At 33.6% G+C, this 25,831-nt stretch overlaps 5 protein-coding genes across 7 annotated transcripts; 3 read left to right on the forward strand and 2 right to left on the reverse strand.

Annotated features, from left to right (window-relative positions):
• The first annotated feature begins 901 nt into the window (after positions 1-901).
• LOC146909884 (uncharacterized) lies at positions 902-5,254 on the forward strand. 2 transcript variants are annotated; one of them, XM_085726960.1, is made up of 5 exons: positions 902-1,487; positions 2,273-2,365; positions 2,444-2,741; positions 2,828-2,965; positions 4,986-5,254. In XM_085726960.1, exons 1-4 carry the CDS (start codon positions 1,365-1,367, stop codon positions 2,959-2,961), a joined length of 648 nt encoding a protein of 215 aa, XP_085583086.1. In that variant the 5' UTR covers positions 902-1,364; the 3' UTR covers positions 2,962-2,965; positions 4,986-5,254. The 2 variants fall into 2 exon arrangements, with proteins under 2 accessions (XP_085583086.1, XP_085583085.1); XM_085726959.1 differs by having other exon boundaries at positions 910-1,487; positions 2,441-2,741.
• A 1,048-nt stretch (positions 5,255-6,302) lies between these two features.
• On the reverse strand, positions 6,303-10,069 carry LOC146909885 (uncharacterized). Its single transcript, XM_085724257.1, has 3 exons — positions 8,768-10,069; positions 7,566-7,715; positions 6,303-6,696 (listed from the first exon to the last, which is right to left on the reverse strand). Exons 1-3 carry the CDS (start codon positions 10,043-10,045, stop codon positions 6,379-6,381), a joined length of 1,746 nt encoding a protein of 581 aa, XP_085580383.1. The 5' UTR covers positions 10,046-10,069; the 3' UTR covers positions 6,303-6,378.
• Positions 10,070-12,317: 2,248 nt separating this feature from the next.
• LOC146909886 (alpha/beta hydrolase family protein) lies at positions 12,318-15,635 on the forward strand. Its single transcript, XM_085723422.1, has 5 exons — positions 12,318-12,962; positions 14,151-14,235; positions 14,346-14,515; positions 14,714-14,988; positions 15,189-15,635. Exons 1-5 carry the CDS (start codon positions 12,587-12,589, stop codon positions 15,363-15,365), a joined length of 1,083 nt encoding a protein of 360 aa, XP_085579548.1. The 5' UTR covers positions 12,318-12,586; the 3' UTR covers positions 15,366-15,635.
• Positions 15,636-16,498: 863 nt separating this feature from the next.
• On the forward strand, positions 16,499-17,443 carry LOC146909887 (uncharacterized). The gene has a single exon (XM_085723423.1). The coding sequence runs from the start codon at positions 16,597-16,599 to the stop codon at positions 17,194-17,196; it is 600 nt and encodes a 199-aa protein (XP_085579549.1). The 5' UTR covers positions 16,499-16,596; the 3' UTR covers positions 17,197-17,443.
• A 1,323-nt stretch (positions 17,444-18,766) lies between these two features.
• On the reverse strand, positions 18,767-22,063 carry LOC146909888 (zinc finger BED domain-containing protein RICESLEEPER 2-like). 2 transcript variants are annotated; one of them, XM_085727606.1, is made up of 4 exons: positions 21,834-22,062; positions 20,116-21,376; positions 19,240-19,985; positions 18,767-19,140 (listed from the first exon to the last, which is right to left on the reverse strand). In XM_085727606.1, the coding sequence occupies exons 2-4, from the start codon at positions 21,371-21,373 to the stop codon at positions 19,102-19,104; spliced, it is 2,043 nt and encodes a 680-aa protein (XP_085583732.1). In that variant the 5' UTR covers positions 21,374-21,376; positions 21,834-22,062; the 3' UTR covers positions 18,767-19,101. The 2 variants fall into 2 exon arrangements, with proteins under 2 accessions (XP_085583732.1, XP_085583731.1); XM_085727605.1 differs by having other exon boundaries at positions 18,767-19,985; positions 21,834-22,063.
• Positions 22,064-25,831: the final 3,768 nt, after the last annotated feature.

The raw sequence follows: 25,831 nt of genomic DNA on the forward strand, positions 1-25,831 counted from the left end.
TAAAATATCATGTTTTCCAATGCAAAGTTGTTTTTTTTAGTTTCCTTAACATGTGCCCTTATGACACAAGTTAACATGACCCAAAATTAAAAGAGGTGAAGAATTTGGGCCAAAATACAAAGTCTACTGATATACTTAGCAACTGAGCTAAGCTCACATGTAGATATATACTTAGTCTACAAGTATATTTAAACTAGATATACTTGTAGAGTTATTTCTAATAGTAGATATACTTTAAATACAAAGTCTACAGAAACAATAGATATATACAAACGATGACACAACATAATAGGAATGAGAAACTCACGGTGAAGAGAAATATAAATATTAGGGATTGCTGCATTTTAGAGGGAATTTGTTAGGTTAAATTGTTGCTAACCTAATGCAGCATTTTAGAGGAAAATTATTAGGTTAAGTTGTTACAGACCTAATAAAATTAATAAATAAGGATTTGACCTTTCATCATTTTTTTCTGTCTAAATGAATTATGGTCAGAGTTTGATCCCCAGACAACTGAGCTAAGCTTACGAGGACTATCATGAACCCCATACAACTGAGCTAAACTTACGAGAACTATCATTTAGTAAATTGAATGGATTGGAACTTTTTTTTTGGTGGTGTTCGGGGTTCGAAATCCGAACCTTGCATATTTTAATTTTATGCATTGTCCTTAGCAACTGAGCTAAGCTCACATGGACAAATAGATCGAAGTTTTTTTATATTTAAAAAAAATTATTAGTTTCTTTAGATAAAAAAATAAAAAAAAAACTCCTTAATTTGGGCCAAAAATGAATATGGGCCATTTGTTGGTGAGTTCACCCAATCTTAACCCATTTCATTTGTTGGTGGGTTCACCCAATCTTAACCCTAGTAATACTCTTTAAATAACCCATTTCATTTGACTTTCACATCAGCTGTCTTCTCAATTGCCGTCTTTGTTTTCAACATGTGTATCGGTTCACCTCTTCCTTTCTCCTCCTCTTTCGTCTTGTTTACTTTCCTCCTCCTTAGTTTTCCTTCCCCATCAATTGAATTCTTCTTTCACTATGCTTTCACCCAGATATTATTTGTTTCGATATTATTCCCTTTTTATTTCTCTATCCTTTTCCTTCCCCATCGATTTTATTTCACTAAACAAATAAACGTAGGTTCGGATGTCGGATTTAGATTTGTTTGTCGATTTTTGTGTGTGTGGATTTTTGGGCTTTTTGGGCTGGGCCCACTTCTGCCAGCCCAATATCCCAACCGTCACTTATATGAACGATCTTGGCCAACAATATTTGGCGGGAATCCCTTCATTTCACGTCTTTCTAACTAACAGAAGAGTTTTGCTTGGTGAATACGAACGCTGAGCAATCGTGGATATGGCTGCAGCGATGAATGCAGGTGAAATGGAGATCGTGGATGCTGGGAAGAAAGTGATCGATATTTCTGTGATGAGTACTCAAGAGTTCAAACGCAATTTTCGGAAGATAACTAGTGTGCATGTATGCATTGAATTCTCAATTTTATATAGTTTTTACTCACATTGTTATGAACTTTGAATTAGGTTTTTGTTCAATCTAAACTTACGAATTTTGATTAGATTTTTTTGATAAATATGGTTATGTTTACTACTCCTGATATTATTCTTGATAATTCATTTGATTATCTTTGAAATTAGGGTTTCTTGTGGTTAGATTGTTAGATTCTTTGTAAATTATGCTATTAAAATTTCTATTCTATTTCTCTAAGTTAATAGGTTTCATCTGTGGTGGTTAGGGTTTGTTTAGATTCTTGGTAAAATTTGCCATTAATGTTCTATTTCCCTGAGTTTGGGATTCTTTTGCAATATGAATTTACCTTATGGTTAAGGTTCTTATAATTTACAAACTTTTCCAACTTGTGTTAATGGTGATTTGATATCAATATGTGTTAAATTTTGATATCAATGTGTTAAATTATTACTACTCCCTCCGTTTCAAAATGAGTGTCGCTTTAGCCAAAAAAATTTGTTTCAAAATGAGTGTCGCTTTAAGTTTCCAATGCAATAATAACTTTTTCTTTCCAATTGTACCCTCTAATTAATACTCTGCACACTACTTCCAAAGTATTACTTTTAAAACTAACTAATAGTTAATAAGGATAATTTGGTAAAATAACCATTCTCTTTCTCTTAATCATTGCATTTCTTAATATGTGTGTAAACACCTAAAACGACACTCATTTTGAAACGGAGGGAGTATTATTTTTCGTATTTCCTTAACTAAACTAGGTTCTTTGCGATTTTCAGCCCATTGACAAACGTGATCGAATGCTCTACTTCTACCTCAGCGAGAGAGAGTCCTTTTTAGCCAACAGGAAGAGAACCGGAAGTACCAGAAGGGTAATAATTTCGGACAATTTATGTTAAAGTATTCATTGTATTATATAATCTAATATGACAGAGAAATGCTACCAGCAGATATCCAAACAAGCATTCTTGTGGAGGAAAATTCGTTTTCCACTAGCCACTCTCTCTAAGAGTGCTCTTCGGAAGTTATCAAAAAAAAGATGCAAGGAGAATTTTCCTGGAGAGGAACCTATGGTGAGGGATGGTTTGATTCATGTTCAAGGAGATGAAGACAATGATAATGTTGAAAGGGTGATGCTCTGGAACCAACAAGTCAGAAAGGAGAGGTTGCTTAATAAGTACAAAGATTTTGTGAACATGGCATATCAACTGTTGCATTGTACTCCAAAGTTTTCGAAAAAGGCAGAAAGTATGCACCTTATTTTATGTCGTGAACTTTTTGGTTTTATATCTTTCATTTTAAACTGAATCTATTAACTTATTGTGTTATTGCAGGGCTTCATATAGCCATTCACATGCATGAACAATACCTGATTCCAGCAGCTAAACAAGAAGTAGATTCTATCTCTGATCAGCTTAACACTGTGATGGATCGTCTGGACTCTTTGAACCGGTGGACACTCTACTAAATAGGCAAGTTTTGATTTCATTGAGAAATTGATTTTGTAATTAATTAGACAGATGCATACCAATTATTAATCAATTCCAAATATGTTATGCATACCAATTATTAATCTATTCAAAATATGTTTTTCTTTGACGTGACATTCATGTTTCATTGATATCATCCACAGGAAAAGGACCAAGGCAGACCTTTGGTCTCTAATGCATGACATGTTATATGCAGAAACACATGCATAATTACTTGTTTTTTTTTTTAATGAAATGCGAGCAATTTGAATTTCTGACAATTTCTAAACCAATGTTTTCAGTCTGGTAGATTGATTTTCTCTATTCTAGCATCGTCTCTCCGTCTTATAACAGAGCTGTATCCTAGGTTGCCATCCTTTGTGTTGTAACACTGTTTGGTTTATTTTCTTTGACGTGACATTCATGTTTCATTGATATCATCCAAGTGTTAGGTTGTTGGATTGTTTTAATTTCTGTGGCTGTGCAATTGTTTGAACATAGCCGTCTCTGTTATCCTTGTTGTTTACTTGAAGAAGTTTCTTTATCCATATTGAAACTACTCTTTTTGCTAAATAGTAAAAGTGTTGGTTGTTGTCTGTTACCTCATCATCTTATATCTTGCTGCTTTCATTGTTTGCTACTAGCTAGATGTGTCAATTTATTGGTTACTAAATGATAGATAAAGTACGTGAATAACCTCTTTTTTATCTTTATCTATGTGGTTTAGTAAGTTCAGTTTTGTTATTTTAACGTCAAAGTAGTTTGCGTTCTGGACTGTATGACAACCTCCATAAACTTGTCCATATCTTGGCTCACTCTCTTAGTATCTCAGCCCAATCCCCTACTAGGCCATCTCTCTTACTATATATGAGCCATCTCTCATTCTTGGCATATAACCTCCCATACTCCTGATATCATTTCTAACTTCTTGTAACTCTGTATGACAACCTCTTTAATTAGAAGTTCCCATCTCATTCACAGGAAAAGGACCAAGGCAGACCTTTGGTCTCTAATGCATGACATGTTATATGCAGAAACACATGCATAATTACTTGTTTTTTTTTTTTAATGAAATGCGAGCAATTTGAATTTCTGACAATTTCTAAACCAATGTTTTCAGTCTGGTAGATTGATTTTCTCTATTCTAGCATCGTCTCTCCGTCTTATAACAGAGCTGTATCCTAGGTTGCCATCCTTTGTGTTGTAACACTGTTTGGTTTACATTTTCCTAGACATATTGGATTTTTTGTTTTGCTGTTAACCCTCCTTTTCCTAGTGGAAAATGTTTCCTAGTATTTCAGAGTGCGGCTGCAAGATAACTATAGCATGTCCAAGGAATTTTCCACTCAAAAATTGAACTCTAGTTCTCGAACGATTCGTATTTTAGTATAGCTCATCGAATAATTTGTATTTTTGTATAGGTCATTAATCACCTGATAAATCACTTGGTTATATGTGTTGGTATTTGTTGGTTGTTTTTGAATTATGCAAAATTTGATTGAACATTGTTCCATTCAAAAGATTTGTCCAAGAACCTAGAATTATACATCGGTATTTGTTAGTTTGTTTTTTAATTATGCAAAATTTGATTGAACATTGTTCCATTCAAAATATTTGTCCAAGAACCTAGAATTATACATATCGTTCCATTGCCTAAATTTTTTCCCTAAAGGTCATGCTTTACCGCAAGACCATCAACAAATTGCCTTCTAACCATTTTGAAAACAATCACTCATCACCATAATACTCGTCCATGCAAATTGCATATAACTGGACCACGTTTTGATACATCATGTGGTACCTTGTACCACCTCTTCACATACAATATTTTCCACAATTTACAACCTCTGCATTATGCCTGTGGAGATTTGTTTGATATTTTTAAGTATGCATTGAGTTAAAGTTTAGAGGTTCCAGCACATTTTGAAGTCTCTATTCAAGTATTCAATTTCATTTATAAGATACTTACTAATTATAATGTTAAGATACTTACTAATTATAATGTTGTGATTGATGATTGCAGTGCAGCAAACAGTTATCTACACTGCATAGGAACTGAAGTGCAAGGAACATTCTATCTTTTGCGCTCACTTGTTCAAGTGTTAAACTGTTTCAGAAAGATCTTACTCGTATTGCTTCATTCATAAATTCTGTTTTTTTGTAATTAGATCTCACTCTTGTTACCTTAGATTACGCGAATTCGCGAGTTACCTTAGATTTTGTGAATTCACCCACGATTTTCTCTTTTTGGACCTGAAATTTAGAGTTATGAAAACTCCAAAGTTCTGAAAACGTTTCATGATCTCTCATCCTTGATCTTAAAATTTTGTTGCTTGTGTGTGTTGAAATTATTGTTATGATTTTTGAATTGAAAATTTGTGCGTAATGCAGAAAAATTAGAGGAATCAAATTATAAAAATAAAAATTGCAAATAGTAAAAAAATAAGTAAAAGAAATTACTGCAAAAAAAACTACAGAAAAAGAAAAAATCCAGAATTTTTATTTTCCTTCACCATTCAAATCTAGTTTATTGCTATTTTCGTACACTTTTACTATAGAGATTCATTGGTTATAACATCAAATTGGTGTTTGTTCTTCAAAATTTTGGTCTTTTGTGTCTTTTTTAAAACCTCTGTCTTGTTTGGCATTCCTATTTGAGTGTGCTTTTCCTTGTTTTTTTCTTTTCTTGCTTGTCTTTAAAATTTCCACTGGTTTTGTCCTAAAGTATCTTGAGCGTATTTTTTGGCCTCTTGAATGATATTTTCTAATCGTTGCTCTTCCACACTGATTTACCACAATCTTGATTGGGCAAGAGAGATTACATTATACAAGCCTTGTTGAGTTATACACGAGTGAACTTTATCGAGTGTAAACACTTGGTGAGTTGTGAGGTCAATTTTTTGTTACCAACGTTATTTTCCCTCATTATTTCTTTATTTTCTTGTTTCTTTTCGTTCATATTTTCAACATGAATGCCTTGTGGCATAGGTTGGTACATGCTAGGCCACTGTTAGACGGTGGTGATTATTGAAATGAGTAGTGATATATGTACAACTCTTTGGTACAACTTTTATAATAACTTTGGTTTTCTCTAATTTAATTGGTCAAAAATAATAGAAAGTGAAAAAGGAAGAAAGAGAATAAGAAAAAAAATGTGAGTATGAAATAGAAAGTTGTCAAAAAGTTGTACAAATATATTACCTATCATGTAATTTGGGTCTCACCCAAATTAATCTTCCGCAAATTTGCAATTCCCAACACAACTAATAAAGTAAAAAAATTAAGTCTTTATGTAGAGTTTTAATTTCAATTTTCTACTCAAATCAAATTATGTTTCCTATTCCCATCAACCAAGAGTAAATTATACAATGTTGATTTATGACTAATAGTAAAAATTCATTATAGATTAAATAACACTACAAAATTATAAGCTGACATTGTTCATTTACTTCATCTTTAAGCATCTCATAAATAACATTTTGTCCAAGCTGACAACCATCAGAGCCAGTAGTCCATCTACCAGCACCTATATAGAATTTGTGAAGAGAACTGAAAGTCATTTTGTTAAGCGAATTTGCATTCCTCAATAGCTGACTTGCTAATTCAATAACATCTTCGGAGAAAACACAACCACAAAACTCCACATATTTCAAATCATTATGAGAAAACTCTGCATATTCTCTTTTTTCCCTCTTAAATTTTACCATACGTGAATTTTCCAGGTGTCTTCTAATCTGAAAATTGGAAAAAAAAATCATAATATTACATATCTGAAAATTTAAAAATTCCATAAGGCATGTAAACTGACCCTCATTTCAAAATAGGAGGTTATGTTAACATAAAAATTTAAGGGTTATATTAACTGGTGCCCCCGGGGTACTGGTTAAGGAAACCAGAAAAAGAAAGTTTTAAATTAAAAATAATACTTTTTAAACATTGAATGAGTTGACTGCACAAGTTTCAAGGTCATATTACTATATTTACACCCTTAACCAGTGCCTCGGGGACACCGGTTAACATTACCCAAAATTTAATGATTTAGTTCCGAAAATTAATGTAAGAAACTAAAAGAAATATAACAACAAAAATTTATTAAGCATATTAAATTATCAATCAAAATCATTATAAATCATCTAAATGTGAACTTTTAATGATTTAGTTCCGAAAATTAATGTAAGAAACTAAAAGAAATATAACAACAAAAATTTATTAAGCATATTAAATTATCAATCAAAATCATTATAAATCATCTAAATGTGAACTATGTGCAAAATTGTCTATTTCTTTTTTTTAATATAAAATTAGCCCACCAACATTGATATCGAAGAGAATCAAACTTAGGATCTTGAGAGAAGTATACTCCAAAGTTTCAAACCAACACCATCAGAACAACTTAAGTGAGTTAAAAATAAGTTTTTAATGTATAATTTTTTTGACAAACACATTTTAAATAAGGAAAATAAACTTCTAGTTTCATTCAAGTTTAAATTCATAAGGTTGATTTGCACATAATTATTTAGATAAATGTTATTCATAAAAAAGCTAAATACTAACATTTAAAAAAAAATGGACAACCAAAACAATAAAGAGTTGAATAACTCACTGTTAGAGAAATTTTTTGGAGATGTTGAGAAGCCGTTATAATATCTAAAATCCAAAAGTAGTCCATATCAAGATCATACACTCCTTCGACATATAACTCTAATTGTGTAAGATTTTGAAATTGAAATAATACCTTCTTTAATTTCTCAACCTGTGTTACAACAAAATATTTAAAGTGAGTTAAAAGCAACTGGTAATCAAATTAATTAAAAGAAAAATCGTGACTATCAATATAAGCAAATAGCGTTGCTGCTATGGAGGAGGAACAATGGGAGCAGCAATTTGCATCAACAACGGTCCCGAGTTTTTTTTTGTTTTGTTTTGTTTCTTTGGATCATACTAAGAATACTTATTAAGGATTTAAAATGAAAATACGTTATGTAAAAGTTGGTTTTTAAAATTTCAATGTGTATTTATTCTTTAAACTTCTTAACAAACTTACCCTTAATTTTGTCAAAAAAAAAAAAAAAACAAACTTACCGGGAAATTAAATTTAGAAACAATACTTAATTTTTTTTTTGAATGAAGAAATATTTAAGACCTAGTACCTAATAGGTACTCCCATTGTGGAAAAAAATTAAGGGTCTTAAAAGATGCAAGGTCTAAATTAAGACTTCATTCTTAAATGAGCTCACATCACCTTTTTATTAAAATAATAATTTTCATGGTCAATTTAATATAAAATAGATAGTGTATTAAATAAATAATATTGGTGGGACCCAATTAGACCTTTTGTTAGAGGGTCTCCATTGGAGTGGTTGAGTACCTATTAGGTACTATTATTAAAAAATTATTAAAAAGTGATGTGTCAATGTGGGACTCATTTAAGACCTCAAAGATGAGAGTCTCTATTGTGGATGCTCTTAATTGTTGATGCCATTAAAAAATAACGCTCGTGAGCTTAATTGGTTTGGGCAATGCATATCCGGGATTCAAAACCTGACCACCACAAAAAAAAAGTCATACACATCTATAAATGTTCTCACAAAAAAAAAAAAACAATTTTTATGACTTAGACGCATTAATACAGTAAATTAGAAAAGTGGACGGACAAAACACTAGTAAATAAATAATGGAATATCACCAGATGCTGAAATGCACTGTACCATTATCTCAATTTTGGGATCAACCACTATCCGAGATTGGCAACCTGTATACAAACAATAAACATGAAATAGCAAACATGGATTTGACCTAATTTACCTGTGAAGGGTAGATGATCATAGCTAAATTCTCAATATGTGGTAAGCTTTCAATAGGACCAAAGGGATGTGGTGTTTTCTCTCTCACAGCCGCATTCCAGAAAATCTTCAATAACTTTGGAGCCGTAACATAAATTATATGTGTGTTTTGACCACTATACTCAAAGGATAAGAGATTCAGTGCATCAATAGCTATCACATAAGGAGAGTATTTCCCAAAACCACAATCAATTATGCTTAAATGACGCAACTTTGGACTGGTAATGTCTGTTGAACTTATGAGGCAGCAGTTCTTAAAGGTGGCGTTCTCGAGTTGGAAACAATCAGAAAACAAATGATGCAAGATGTTCCCAGATAGATTTTCAGTGAGTCCATCCAACACAATTGTTGTTACGTTTTTCAATCCAAAAAACCCAATAGGTTTAGAAAATCGAGCACCTCTGTAGATAAACTTCGATAACATATGAGACTTAATGTTAATTGGGTGTACTCTAAAACCATCATTACAAGAATACTCAAAGGATGAGAGATTTGATGCAATAATATCTATATACCTTTCAATGTTAACCCCACAGTTAACAATATTCAAACGAAGCAATGTTGGTATGTTTATTATCAAGCTAGAAGTGAAATGACAATCATCAAGGGTGAAGTCTACAAGAAGACTGCAATTGGAACACAGACTCTGAAGAAGTTTCTGCTTCACATCAACTAGATGCAACACAAGAGTTCTCAAGTTTTTTAAACCAGATAAGTTCATAGGTTCTAATACGAGACAGTTTTGTAGGTGCAGATACGTGAGAGAATCATTGTCAGATAAGAGAGTAAGGGAAAATTTGTATGGTAAAATAGAATCTGTAGTATCATTTGTTTCAGATGAGAAGAGAAGTTCAATACGTTTGGCACCCTTAACAATTCCTTTGGAGATCAATCTATCAATGACATCCCTGTGTTCATTGCCCAATGGAAATTTTACTTGGATTGAACTGATCATGTCACCTTTATAATGGAGCATAAATTGATCCAATCTGGTGGCAAATTCAGATTGAAAGTGAAACCTTTGAAAAAGTGGAAGGCTTTTTGGTAAGTCTTGAATTGTGTTATAGTCAAACATGGTATGGAGATCAAAGTTGAGGTCCATCCTTGATCCCCATTCATGAATCCATCGTTTGGACAATGCACTTGTTTTCACCAAATCCTTCAAAGCTAACTTGGAAAAGATATAAGATATAACACAATCAGGCAACTCACTCTTAAGCTGCTTTTTACACCTCTTCATTGCTACTGCATGCAATAACGAAAACAGTTACTAAAAGCAACAAAAAGGTAATCCATAAAATAACTGGTTCAGAACTATATTTGATTTTATTATTAAATTTTATCATGATGCTACAGCAGATACACAGATAAAGCAAAAAAAAAAAAAAAACTTATAAACTCACGACATTCAAAGTATAACCTAGAAAAGAAAATTGTGCTGCACAAACTAACACCCTACCTACTCAGAACTTACGCTGAAATCTACACAGAAGGAAACAATAAGTACCTGCGAGTCACGACGGCTTTTGGATGAAAATACTGCGATTTAGGATTTCTTTCTTCTTATTTTTTTAAGGAGCGATTTAGGATTTCTTATTTAGCTTTAGATTTATTTATAGTCGTCAAAATTATTGTGAAGTTTTTTTGTTTGTTTTGTTTTTGCCGAGATTTAATTTTAACTGGGATTTTAACCACAGAATTTGCTATTTAGACCCCAATATTGCTCCCCTAAAACATTTGAAAATGCTGCTAGGAAACCTATTGGAAGTTACGTTCTCACAAGTCTCATAATACCACCGGAACAAAATGTAGTTTCTCCCTTGCTAATTTACACCCACTTTTATGTTTCAAATAAACATGGAAAAAAGCCAAATAAACATAACAATGTTTTTTTAATTAAAAATCAATTTTCACTTGTGTCTTTTTAGTTCAAAACATTACATTTTTTTAGTTGAATCCAAAAAAAAAATGTTGCTTGTTTTTCTCTTTAACGAACGACATGCTAATTAATAATTATAAAATCAAGTTTTTGTTTTGGACATTAATCATAAACTTAATTTTTTTTACTAGTTAATGCTCTGAAGCATTGTAAAATAAAAATAAAAAAAAAGAAGGTAATACTCTGAAGCTTGGAAACGCATTTAAATAAGAAAAAAAACTTAGGTGCAATTCTTTAGGCGCTTAACTAAATTCACCATGATTTCTTCATATTCATATTTTTCTCAAAGTGCGTTATATAAAAAAAATGAATTTTTAGTTAACATATTAAAATTCCAATCTCATTATAACCAAGTTTTTTTTTGAGGGATTTATAACCAAGTTAATTTCCCCTTGTTCCTGAAAAAAAAATTAATTAATTTTCGCTTGCGTACGAATGGCTCAAACTCATTATTTGATTATAAATAAGATCACCATGATTGACTGAATTTACAATATTAGTTAAGGATGCCATCATGCCAACATCTTATACGACTCTTTTTCCCTTGCATGTTTCTCCTAACATATTAAGACAAATCCTACTCAAGGTTGGAGAATATGCTGAGGAGACGGTCGCAAATAACAATGAAGATCATAATATGTGGGAGATAGATGTGCATCTTAATGTCTATTCATGATATATAGATGTTCATCTTCATGTGCAACTTAATATATTTTTTTATGGAAGAATTAATCTTTTTATGGGAATATAAGATCATATATATTGCTAATAATATAAAATTATATTTAAGCCTTAAATAAATTATTGATACATGTTGTAAAAAAAATATATTGACACATGTAGACAAAAAAAAAATTATTGATACATACTCCCTCCATTCATTTTTTATTTTGTGTGAAGTAGCTTATTAATTAGAAATTAGAAATTCACTTTAAGATGAATAAGTGGATTTTCGAAGTTCGAACTCCATCTTCTGCATATATTATGCAATATCATTTATCAATTGAGTTAAAGTTATGGAGACTTGCTCAAGACATTATTATAACTAAATTATTATTTTTCAAGTTCATTGAATAAGTTAATGTTGCTCCTCTCAATGTCTCATATTTAACACTGCTCACTATCAATTATGGTGAATTAGTTCGGGTTTTTCAAAAATAAAAATAAAAGTAAATGTTGTATTTGATTTTTTTTTTTTTAGTGCTAGCTAACACTCACTTTTCAACACTCTCTCTAGCACTCACTCTTTCATTGGATAAAATCAATGTATGTCACACCACTTTGTGTGAGTTCAATTTTCAAAGTGTTGACCCACAATGATTTAAACCAATAAGAGAATGTTCAAAAGAGAGTGTTGCTAGCATTACTTTTTTTTAAAAAAAAATATGTTGTATTTAAATTATAATTTGCTCAGAATCTATATAACTCAATAAATCTAAATAAAAAAGAATATTCGGAAACTCGAAACAACCTAAAGTGCAAGCTAAGTGGTGGGTGAAAGGTGTCTCGCATCCACCGTGTCATATCTTTCTCCGCCCACAGCCTATATATAACCGTATTTTCCTTTGACACCAGTTTTTCTCTTTCCTCGATCCTCGTTGGATCTATTCACAATCCTATCCAATTCCAATCCTTAACGTCATAATCACCCTCCTTATTCGCTGTCCCTCTCTTTCATCTTTTTCGTAAACATCTACGTTTTTTTTTTTTCATTCTCGTCTTTCATCTCTAATACCCTACTTTTACCTTATCATTCATAACCCTTTCATCTTTTCTCAATTGGGTTTAATCAAAATTTCAATATTTTTCATTGGCTGATTCAAAGTTTTAATTTTTTTAATTATGGTGACGGTGAATCTGGGAATGCTTCATTATGTATTAGACCATGTTTATGGAGCATTTATGCATAGAACTAAGATGAGTACACCATTTTTTTCAAGAGGATGGGGTGGTACAAAACTTGATATGCTTGAGAATATGATCAATCAATTGTTCCCTGATTTGGGGAGACAAGCTTTGCCTCCTACTGAAATTCAACCCGTTTGGAAAACTGTTTGGGAAACTAGAACGGCTTCTTTGAGAGAAGGGGTTTTTAGAACCCCTTGTGAGGATCAACTTCTTGGTGCATTGCCTCCTGAGAGTCACATTGCTAGGGTTGCTTTTCTTATGCCCAAGTCTGTTCCTCCTCAGAATATGGCTTGTGTTGTTCATCTTGCAGGTATTGGAAGTTTGGTTTTACTTTGATGAATTTTGATTTTTTTAGTTATCATGTGTTTATTTCATTCTCAGATCCGTATATGTTTTTTTACTGGATTGGTTGGACATTTTATTGGAGTAATTAAAATATAATATGCTGTTTATTTGTTAAAATTGCATTTTTTGGCTAGACATTGCAGTCCTGAATTCCTGATTGCAAAGAGTTATGGGAGATGAAAAACTTTGATTTGGTACTATACAGTTTGTGATTAGGTAGACAAAATGGAAAAGTGATGTGTTTGTCAAATATTAGGATAAATTGATTGGAAAGAAATGTGTTTTTGCCTGGATGCCCTATCAAAATCAAAATATATACAGAAAATACAAGCAATATGTTGGAAACAGTTTGGGGGCAATTGCAGGGTATGAATAGTTTAATCTCTATCTGAGTTAATTTACTTTGACCATTTGGTAAAGGATGGAAGGAGAATGAGGTTATATGTTGTGTTTAAGGGCTTATTTGGATTGGTTTATTCGAATTTATCTACTTGTGTATGCACTTGTGATACTGTTTGTAAGAGCTTATGAAAACAATTTATGACATGTCCATAACTTGTTTCTAACTTATTTCCCTAAGCTCTTCAAGTATAGCTTATGAAGATAACTCATAGCTTATTTCAGTAAGCTCTCTAGGACATTGTTTAAGTTCAGAATCAGCACAATACATTGAATGCTATTCGTATGAATTGTCTGTTACCATGCAAAGGAATAGTATGTTTAAGTTATTGAACTTATTTTCTTGGTGGATCCTGTTCAATGCACATTGTATGACAGATTTGATCAGAGATCATCACATGAAAAAAAAAAAAACTGTCTTTCTTTTCCCTCCGGAATTTCACATTGCGAAAGAGTTAAATAATGGAATTGAGATAATAGTAATGACGAAACTTGCAAAAACCGTGATTGAACTATTTTCTGTTTTTTTACACACTTACATTTCTCTTCCATATGATTTATTCTTTGCATGAAATAAAAGCACAATTTTAGAATAAAAAAAGTATGTGGAAAGCTTGGCAAGTTTGCATTACTGAGAATAAGTGAATACTTTTTTACACTAAAACCTACAAGACTAATTTTCTTTTAAGCTTTGATTATGTCTCTTGGACTGTCCTGTTTTATTTAAATTTTGTATTTGTTTTTCCTTGTGCAGGAACCGGGGACCATACATTTGAAAGAAGACTACGTCTTGGTGGTCCATTGGTGAAGGAAAACATCGCAACCATGGTTCTTGAGAGGTTAGAGTCACATTTTAACGATCTTTACTTTGAAACTAAATGAACCAACCTTTTTATTTAAACAAGGTCATTTAATATATGTTCTGTATTACTGAAATATGCAATTGCAGTCCATTCTATGGACAAAGACGTCCTGTGCTGCAGCGTGGTGCAAAACTTTTGTGTGTCAGTGACTTGCTTCTATTAGGAAGAGCAACCATTGAAGAGGCACGCAGTCTGTTACACTGGTTGGACTTTGAGGCAGGTTTCGGCAAGATGGGTGTTTGTGGTCTTAGTATGGGTAAGACTTGTCTAGAACCCATACTAAAACAAACACCATTTTTATGTTCAGTCCTATTTAACTTTTAGTTATGCTAATTTATTATTAGAACCAAGTCTCATTTAGATGTTGTAACATAGTGTTTCTTCCTTGAATGGCAAATCAAACAATTTGATCTTTTAGTTGTGCTAATTTTGACAATATTTGTATGAACTCTAGGAGGAGTACATGCTGCAATGGTTGGATCACTTCACCCCACACCTGTTGCTACATTCCCTTTTCTCTCACCACACTCGGCCGTAGTGGCATTCTGTGAGGGGATTTTAAAGCACGGCACTGCCTGGGAAGCACTGAGAAATGACCTTGCAGCCGAGAAAGTTGCAATGACTCTCGAGGAGGTGAGAGAACGGATGAGAAACGTGTTGTCGCTCACAGATGTCACACGCTTTCCGATTCCCAAAAATCCCGATGCTGTAATCCTTGTTGCTGCTACTGTAAGTTCCATATCGCATCATCACTTTATAAATGTGTACTAGTACAATGAAAATTGGAATAAATTTACATCTGAAATCCATTTTCTCTTATAGCTTATCCATTTCCATCTCTATTAAGATCTGTGCCGATCTTGTTCTGTTAGATGACTGCATTTTCCGTTGTATTCCTTCTCGTAATTATTGTCGGCATTGTTGTGTAGGATGACGGATACATTCCAAAACACTCGGTCCTCGAATTGCAGAAAGCTTGGCCAGGTTCAGAGGTGAGATGGGTGACGGGTGGGCATGTCTCGTCCTTTCTTCTCCATAACGGGGAGTTTCGAAGGGCCATTGTTGATGGCCTTGATAGATTACCATGGAAAGAATCTTCATTGTGATAACAGTTATCGCACTTGCTCGAAGAATATATTTAATTTGTACTGTTGATTGATTGATTGAGCCGGTGGTCCTTACTCATCAAAGCTTGTAACATTACATGCATAGTTGTTCCCTGAACTCCTTCCCCAAATGAAGAGGGAAAGTGTTGTACATTATTATCAAGAGAACATGTACATTAAAGTTGCTTTTGAATAACCTGATAAAGTTGGATGGGAATTCATCTGTCCTTATTTCACTTTGAAATTTATGATATCCATTAGTTGAACCAACTTTTTTTAGTCTTTTTTTTTTTGGTTTCTTTTTTGTTATAGTGGCACTTAATAATTTAATATGATATGATTTGCCTCCTATGTACTTCTATATATCTTTTCTTAACATTGAATTGTAGAGAAAGGAGGTATTTTAGCGACCTTGTGCTAAGAAATTGACTGAAACTAATCCTTGGAACAATGTATAAGATTTCAGTAATTGATTGAAAATATTGTTTGGTAAAATTAGTGGTTCAAATAGCTGATAAATGTAAAATGACATTCTCAATTTATAATTGATTTTAAGCCATAATTTGTCATGAAAATTCATATGCAGTTTGGACTTTGGTGTATAGATTATTTGAAAAGTTCGAGTTAATGCCATCCTCTTGATTTTGCTGTGGATAATGTTCTAAAATACAACAGTTTGGCATTATAGTGAACTTTTTTTGTTGAAAGAGGTGGGTGTTATAGTGACCTGATGCAAAGAAATTGACTGAAAGCAATATTTGAAACAGAGAAGAAGATTCCTAATTGATATTGGACTTTCCTTTATGGAATTTCTTTGATGCTTGCTGGGTCTTCCGTTACTGTATGGGTCAGTCAACCAAGTACCTTTTAGATATTTGAGAGCAGAGAGTATTCTCTTAATATGTTAACGATAATGATTTTATTAATCGTTACAATGACTAAAAAAAATGTAACTTCCATATGAATTAGTCTCATGTAATAGATCACTGTAAGGGCTAAACGGAAATTGAGGTGCAAATTATTCTAAGATAATGTATTTGACTTGGTCTTGGTATGTAATTTTGAAAGTCTTCAACCCGCGTCAGTGAAGAATTTTCTGTCCCCTCTTTCCACTTGATTATATATATGTTTATAAGTATTAAATAGATTCAAGTTAAATCTACACAACTTGTGTAAAACATTTGTTGTTTCATCAAAGCATTTGTTGTTCAGTTTTCACTTCAAAAGTGTCATGGCAAATCTTGGAACTACACAAAGAATACCAACCTCCTCAAGACCTTCATCCCCAAGAACTGAAACACATGAACCAAAATCACCACATGAAAAACTATATGCTGATCTCAAATTCTATTGCCCAATTAACATTCCCTTGACACAAGAAGTTGCAGCATCTCGCATCGTAAGAAACTTAGGGAATTTGGGGTTATACTACACACTCTTTATTTGGATCATACTCTTCATAACCCTCATACCGCAACGAAAAGTGTCGTTGATTCTGTTGGTTATCATGACTTATGTGACAACTCTTTATTGTTTACTATTAAGGGCATGTCCTAATTCAGTTGTGCTTCATAGGATCATAGATAAAAGGATTGTGTTGAGTTTACTATTTATTGCAACTGCAATTCAGCTGATTTTGACCGAAGCAGGTATTCATTTTGCAGTGACTTTGACTTGTAGTGTACCTGTAGTTTTGCTTCATGCAGTATTATGGGCTGGTAGTTATGAATATGATACCTATGAAACTGTGGAAGGTTCTGGTAAAGAAGAATTGGCTCCTCTTACCGGCAGCCAGAATGATAGTGAACCTCATAACGCCGATGTTGTTTGATTTATGAGAAGTACTAGTGTTGCAACTATTTAATAAAAAAAAAAAAAATTAAGATGTTTGATTTAAATGTCAATAGAATAAGTTCTTTTACTTGAATTTTGTAGAACTCTGCAAGGAAATAATGCACAAGATAGCTTATGTGCAGTGTTTGTAATGAGTATGAATACATGTGCGAAGAATCGCTACTATTATCTTGAATAAAACTTTTTTGAGAGGTATCTTGAATAAAACTTGAATAACAATTGTCTCATCTATTCTTGCTATCAAAAAAGATTGTATCATCTATTTTTATTATTTATTTTTCACGAGGAAAATTACATAAAAGGTTAGCAAAGAATTGGGTAGTGAAATGGATATAGAGTTGTGTTGGGTATTAGGCTTGCTTTCTATGTTAGTCTATTATGTCTCACTTATATAAGTGGGGAGGGGTCGTATCAAAGTTGCAAGGAGAGAGTATTTTGGTGAGGAGAACAACCATCAAAGAGGGAAAAGAAGAATGAAAACAATTCCCGTTTTTTTTCTTTCACCATTGGATTGTGCAAATTTTTGGAGTTGCTTTGCATCACTTGTTTCTTCCTTTTTACTGTTCGACAATTTGTGGTATTTTTTCCGCTTCTTGTTCTTATTTGTATGCTAGTGTGCTTTGTTGATTTGACTTGCTGTCGACACTATTTTTGCATCACATTGAAACTCTTATTTCTTTGGTCTAGACAACATGTGGTTTTTACCCTTGAGAAGGATATTCTATGTTAAAATATCAGTGTCCCTTTTTTTACATTTTATTTGTTAGGTTGGTGTCATATATTTTGTTGCTATTCACAAGTTATTGCAAGTTGGTGGAATTTTATTTCCGCTTCATATTACTTTGTTAATGTGTTTGCGTTCATTGTCCATTAGAGTGTTGGGATCAGAGCTTTTTGTTATGGCTATTTGCTTGTTTGAATGATGGAGGCAAACATAAATATAAATACAGAAATGATAATTGTGCATAAAATTATGATGGAGTATTTTTATTTTTTTTTGACAGAATGATCGGTTTATATCATTCTGATAATATTGAATTGTAAAAATGGAGATTAGTCATCTTGGTTCGGTAACCAGCAACAATAATATTCTTTTTAATGTATCGAAATTTTAAAATAGTCTTTGATTTGTATACTATGTTAGTCAAAATAGTCTTTTAAGTTAAAATGTTTTGTTAATATTATCATAGTAGTCCCTCAATATACTTATTGTCATATACGTAGGGTTGGGAATAGGCCAGGCCAGGCCAGGCTTTGAAAGGCCTGAGCCTGGCCTACGAAAAATTATACAAGCCTAGGCCTGGCCTATGGCCTATCATAGGCCGTTTTTCCTGGCCTGGCCTGGCCTATTAAAAAGCCTGGCCTGGCCTGAAAGCCTACTTTAAAGCCTATTTAACATTAAGGTCATCAAAGAGTTCATTTTACCAACTAAATAGACAAAACAGGCCTTAAAGCCTACTTAAAAACCTATTTTACTAAAAACAAATTTTAACAACATAAAAGGCTGTTTAAAAGCCTATAACAACAAAACAACAAATCACAATGAATTTAGAGCTAATAATAATAATCTTTCGTTAGTACTCATCAATATTTATCAACCATTTGAGTACAATTCACCAAAAAAATAGAAAGTCATATGATTTCATAAAGTGCTTGATATGAGAAAACAAAAAAAGAAATGAGTGATAGAGTGACACTCATTAGTCATAGACTCATAGTCACATGGTCTTAGTCAAAACTCAAAAGTGTAGCAAAAGTCAGCATGTCAACATATCACTCATAGTCAGCTCCATGTACATAGACCACCAAAATGATATCAAATCTTTAAGGTGTAGCAAAAGTCAGCATAATTCAATATATCACACAAGTCAGCAAGTTGATATCAAATCTTCAAGTTGATTTGTATCTCATCTTTATCAACCTTGGGAACCAAAAGAAAAAAATACTTTAGTTATTGGACTAAACAATACCATATGAATATATGAATAAATATTAGTAAAATATCATGACAAAGAATAACCTTTGATTTGTTCTTCACACCATACTTATGACGGAACCAATCACCACCACAAATGAGAGCTTCAACAGATTCTTCATTTAATCTAGAGCAAAATTCATCGATAACTCTACCTCCAGCACTGAATGTGGACTCGGATGCAACAGTTGAGATTGGAATAGCTAGTATATCAGCAGCCATCTTAGACAAGATCGTATATTTCATGCTGTTGTTCCTCCACCAGTCCAAAGCACTAAAGGATTCAGAGTTAGGAACAACATGAACACCTTGATCAAGATAATCTTGCAATTCTGACTTCGTGGGAGAAATGGCTTCTTGCTCCCGAATGGTTTGTAACATTTCATCAATTCCAGTGGCATTTTTAACATTTGTTTGAGAGGAAGATGGATTATCACAATCCAAATTAACATCAGGCATCAAATAAGACTCTTCCAAAGATAAGGCCACATACTCATCATATAATAATTCCAAGGAACGCCTAACCTTCTCTATATTCTCATCAGAAACTTCCTTGGATTTATATATCTTGGGAAAACATATATAAACACTGTGAAATTTGCACCTAGGATCCAAAACACTAGCTATAGCCATCAACAAATTACAGTCCCCCCAGTATTTGTCAAACTTCTTTTTCATTGGTTTTGCCATTTCTCTCATAAAGAGATCTTCATCTTCATCTGCCATATCAAGTACATGCTTCACCCTCCAGACCTCAGGCAAATACAAATTTGCAGTCGGATACTCACTACCTACATTCAAAATAGTTATATTAAACATTTCTAAGAGTAATAAAGTACAAAAATAGTTATATTAAACACTAGTTACATTAAACATTTCTAAGAGTAATAAAGTACAAAAATTAAATAGTTGAGAAACTACCTGAGATCACATGAGTAGCAGAATTAAACACTTCGAGCAGTTTACACACTTTCTCAACTTTGTCCCATTCTTCAGATGAAGGGGCATGATCATAGTGAGGCTCTTTTTCTTTGTAGACTGAAAATACAATTTTAAATTTCAAAGCGGTTGACAACATATTGAAGATTGAATTCCATCTTGTAGGACAATCGATGACGAGTTTCCTTTCTTTCAAACCTTTTTGCTCAACCAGATCACAAAAGTTCTTTAGCCTTGCATCATTGTGGTTAACATATTTGACACTCTCTCGAATATTAAAAATGATATCCTTAATTTTACTAAGGCCGTCCTGCACTAACAAATTCAAAATATGCGCACAGCACCTAACATGAAACAAATCACCATTAAGGATTAACTTTCTACTCAGCGATATATTATCCCTAAGATATTTCAAGCACAAATCATTGTAAGCAGCATTATCAACAGATACTGTAAATATTTTACTTTCAATCCCCCAAGTTTTCAAACATTTATGAATAGCATCAGCCACGTCAATACCACGTCTTGGTGCAGGCACTTTCACAAAACTCAAAACTCTTTTCTGAAGATTCCATCCCGCATCAATGAAATGTCCTGTGATAACCATATATTCAACTACTTGATGGCTAGATTTCCACATATCTGTTGTTAAACTAATCTTGCTCACACTTTCCAACTGTTTCTTTAAGATTTTTTTCTCATTCTCGAATAGTTTCAAACAATCACTTCTTGTTGTTTTATGAGTAACCTTGCGAAACTCAGGATTTGCAAATTCAAATGCCCACATCCAAACATCATCCTCAACAACATTAAAAGGATATTCATGAACCATTACAGCAGTTGCAATTATTTCCCTCATCCTTTCATTAGAGTATCCAACACCAGAAGTAAGAAAGGGGTTACCTGAACTCACACGCTTAAATGGAATAGCAGCTTGTCTCTTTTCAGTAGCATCTTGCAATTTCTTGGCTGTGCAACTTAAAAGATGTCGTTTCATTTGACTTGTGCTGGATCCTACCGTCCCAGTAGTATATTGTGCTTTGCAGTGTTTACAAACAGCTCTAAACACACCTTTAGTAATTTCCTTTTCATCGAAATCTTTCCAAATTACACTTGTTTTTTTCCTCTTTCTCCCAACAATTGGTTCAGCTTGAGTTTCTTCTTCTTGGGTTGCATTTGCTTCTGCTTGAGTTGTGTCTGCTCCTGCTTGAGTTGGTTCTTCATTTGCTTGAGAAGACATTTGCTGTACATGGTAAAAACATTAATGAAAATGTGTTATATTAAGTAGAAAACTATTAATCAATTTTATTAGTTTCTGCTTATTGCCTTGTATATCAGTCTAATGAAAATGATTCAATACAAGGGATTAAAATCACTAAAACAAGACCCATGAATCATCGACCCATGAATAGAAAGAGAGAGAGAGAGTCGTTCATCGACCCATGAACAGAGAGAAAGAGGACTCTATACCCTGATGCAATATAAATCGAAACCTTCATTTCTTATTCAGTTTTCAAGTTCATTCATTCATCAACGTTTGTTTCAGTGTTCTCAGAAAATCAATATGAGAAAATCAACGTTTGTTTCAGTGTTACAGATTAATGAAAAACTATATGAGAATCTGAAATTAATCTAAAAATAGATAGAAAGGGAAATGGAAAATAGAAATATAAGAGAAGCCAAAGGAATAGGATTCAAACCTGATCGATAAGGTAGCAGCAAGCAGCAGCGATTCAACAGGTGATACGGCGGCCGCGACGGTGCTCAAGAGAAGCCAAAGGAATAGGGTTTGTCGTTTCGTTTGTTTGATATGAGTCTGACTTATGTGACTCTCAATAAAAAATTATTTCTATTTATATTGGGATTGATATTTTTTAGCGGCCAATGGGAATTGGGAATGATTTTTTGTTGATATATATTATATTATAATAATTAGGCCTATTAGGCTTAACTTATGGTATAAATAGTCCGGCCTATCAGGCTTAACAGGCTTTTTTCAAAGCCTAAGCCTGGCCTGTTTTATTAAATAGGCTTTTTAAAAAGCCTTAGCCTGGCCTTTTTAATAAATAGGCCAGGCCAGGCCAGGCTTAAACAGGCCAGGCCGTAGGCCCCTGTAGGCCGGCCTAGCCTATTCCAACCCTACATATACGTCTCTACAAGTACTTACTCACTATCATATCAATTCATATAAGAAAAGAGTTAATGTCAATATTGAAGGGCTAACAAAGTGTACCATCAAATACTATTTTAAAATTTCAATATATTGAGCGACTATTATAACTACTCGTTACACATTCATGGATGAAAATAACTATTATCCATATAAAAAATAGAAGAGGTATTTTAGTATTAAAAATTATGTAACAGTTTGGCATAGTAGTTTGGCATTATAGTCTAGTGTACCTGGTGCCAAGAAATAGACTGAAAGCAATATTTGAAACAACGGTGAAGATTCCAAATTGATACTTATTGGACTTTTCTTTATGGATTTTTATTTTTAATGATTGCCGGCTCTTATGTGACTATGTATAGATTGAAGGTGAGAAAAACACAAGAAGGGGGGGTTGAATTGTGTTTTGAAAAATTCTTCGTTTCTCTAAACAACTGAATACACTGATCAGAAGCTAAGTGAGACAGCTTCTGAAGTGATGATCAGAATCTAAATGCAGCGGAATAAAACAGAGAGAGAGAAGAAGAACGACACAAAGCAATTATACTGGTTCCTTCCACAATCCGGAAGTAGTCCAGTCCCCCTTGCACTTCCAAGGAGATTTCACTATGAGTAATATCTGATTACAAATGCTCAAGCACACAAGCAAGAGACTTCCAATGCTCAAGCACACAAGCAAGAGACTTCCTTTGCTCAAGAACACAATCAAGAGACTTCCTGCTCAAGCACAACTGCAAGAGACTTCCTAACTAAACAAAATTACACAGAAAATTGTTTAAGGTTGAACACTTGATATACAATCAGAGGTGCTCACAATACAAATCAGATACAGACTCAATGGACTTAAGAATTTCTAAGATATGACTTTGAGACACAGAAATTCTAAGTGAATGCAGAACAATTTCAGCAGAGGTTTGGTACTTGTGAAAATTTTTGTGAGTCTTTCGTTCAGCGTTCTTGCATTACCAATTCTCTAGGTCTTCACTCCTTTATATAGAGGTGTGAAAGAGACGTTGTGAAATTGCCAGCACACCAAAGAGTCGTTGTTGAAGCTTGATCTTTCACCAATGATCTTTTGCCTGATTTGGTTGTTGTCCTATGAAGAACAAATTTGAAATCCATTCCTTATCCAAAGGAACATCTATGCAGGCGAGACCGTATTCTGGAGCTGTTTTCTTGTCTTGAAGTGCAGACACAAAACAGAGTAGTGGAGAACGTGGTTGTACAATTCGTACAAAGTACAATGTCAACGCTTTCGTCCAAATTGCAAACACGCACCTTCAAACACCTTTGAAATGACCGTTGCAAGCTCCACTAATCCTTTGTTTGTGTTTTCGAATCCAATAGACAGCTTTTGCATTGATAATTCTTCAATTCTTGATTCTTTGCAAATCCAGTTGATATTCAGCTTCTGGTGAAATGGCTTCTGATGAGGCAGCTTCTGATGATGCAGCTTCTGATGATATGACTTCTGCAGCTTCTGATGACGCAGCTTCTGATGATGTGGCTTCTGGACCTCTTGTCTTCAGAAGCACTATTCTTCAGGAGCAGCTTACTTCAGGAGCGCTATTTCTTCAGGAGCGCTTTTTCTCTTTAGTAGCAAGTTGCCTTCAGGAGCGTCCAAGCTTCAAATTTTTGTTGTTTCCATAGCTCTTTATTTGCTCATTCAGAACCAATGATGATGTAACTTTATAATTATGGTCCTGTACACTTGAACAAATATTAGCTAATCCAATTTACAATTTTTAATACCTTGTTATCATCAAAACTCTTTAAGGTTTATTGTTAAACACATTTTGTTCCAACAATCTCCCCCTTTTTGATGATGACAAACAAAAGTATTTAAAATTGATCAATTGTTGTTAATCTAATTAACAAGTTGACTTTGGGGTTCTGAGGTTTGTAAGCTCAGAATCTGAGGTTTGTAAGCTCAAACTCCCCCTGAGTCTGATAGTCTTTAAGGTGAGGTTTGTAAGCTCCCCCTAAGTTCTATCCAGGTTAATTAAATTCATTTTGCGCGCAATAATTATTATCAGAGCTTAAAAGCAAAATTGAATCATTGAAAGAATTAACTTATAGATAAGAAGAATGGTTCAATTAACTTTACTTGAATTTTGATACTCCTTCGTTCATTCATAGCTTATACCAATAAGGTAAAAAGATAGAAGTTTTTCAAAAATTTCAAATGCCATTAATGGGGCTCAGAGCCTTTAAATACTTGTCACATATACTCCCCCTTTTGTCATTATCAAAAAAAATTAAAATAAATCTAAGCACAAAAGACAAAAAGATATGAGAAAAACTCAAACGTGAGAGAGTATACTAAGCAATGAACTAAATAAATCAGAGCAAAAAAATCATGTATATTCAATTGTCAGAAGCAGCTAAACAGTCAGAATCAGTAAGCATTCAGAAGCAAAAGAAATAAGACAAGATGATTTCAGAAGCAAGGACTAAGAAAATAAAACAAACAACAAACAAAGAAAAACACAAGGGTGTGCAACTAAGGGTTGGTTTGTTGTTGTTTCTTCATCTCTTCCATTTCTTCAATCTTCTTCTTCAACAATTCTTCAAGTTGTTGTTGCCTCTGAAGAAGAGCTTGTTCCCTTTCTTTAGCTTCTTGCTGCTGCTGTGCCATCTGTTTCTTCAGAAGCTTACACAGCCTTGCTTCTCTGGTCAAGTAATCCGTTTCAAAGAAGAAAGGCTGGTTTGCCAGGAGCAGTGTAGAACTTCTTACTCTAAGACTCTGATTCAGATTTTCCATTAGCCTTCTGACTGAAGCTTGCTTGACTCTGATGCATTTAGCCTTGATCTCTTCAATAAGCTCAGCTGCCCTGTTCTGAAGTGATGCCCAGGAGTCTTCATATGCACTTGTGAGATCAATCGTCCTTCTTTGATCCACCAGATTGTGCATCTGACTCAAGATTGTCAGAAACTCAGAATCGATATATCCAGATTCCAGGATGTTTGTGGGTGGATGTTCAAGGATTTCAAGATCGGAATCACTGATTTCTAAATCTTGAATAGGGTTAGGAACTGGAATGGTAAGGTGTGTTTGTGTGTTAGAAGATGAGGGCTGGTCAGAATCAATGTGTGTGGTGGAGGTTGAGGCTTGAACATTGACTAGAGAGATGTCAACATCCATGGGAGTTGGTTCAGGAGAGTGTTCAGGTAAAGGTTGAAATTCAGTTTCAGATGGTGGTTGTTGTGGTGAAGTTGTTGTTTGAGTGTTGAGTTGGGGGTCAGTGATGGCTATTGGTGATTGTGGGGGTGTTGTGGGTTTTTGTGGTTCAGGTGTTTGTTGATGAGGGTTTTCTGAAACAACATTTTCAGAAGCAGCTGCTTCTGGAGTTGTTTCAGAGGCTTTTTCTGAGGCTTTGTCTATGGGTAACTCACCTGAGTAGTGGAGAGCAAGATTGTCTAAGACAGAAGTGTCTTCTATTGGTTCAGGTGCTGATGGTGAAGAGGGTGAAGTGGGGATAGAGGTGACTGGAATCTGGATTACCTGATCTGCAGGGCCAGCTTCAG

This window comes from Medicago sativa, chromosome 7 (genome assembly GCF_051527215.1).
Source record: "Medicago sativa cultivar Bolivia chromosome 7, Bolivia_mono, whole genome shotgun sequence".
Classification (NCBI taxonomy): Eukaryota; Viridiplantae; Streptophyta; class Magnoliopsida; order Fabales; family Fabaceae; genus Medicago; species Medicago sativa.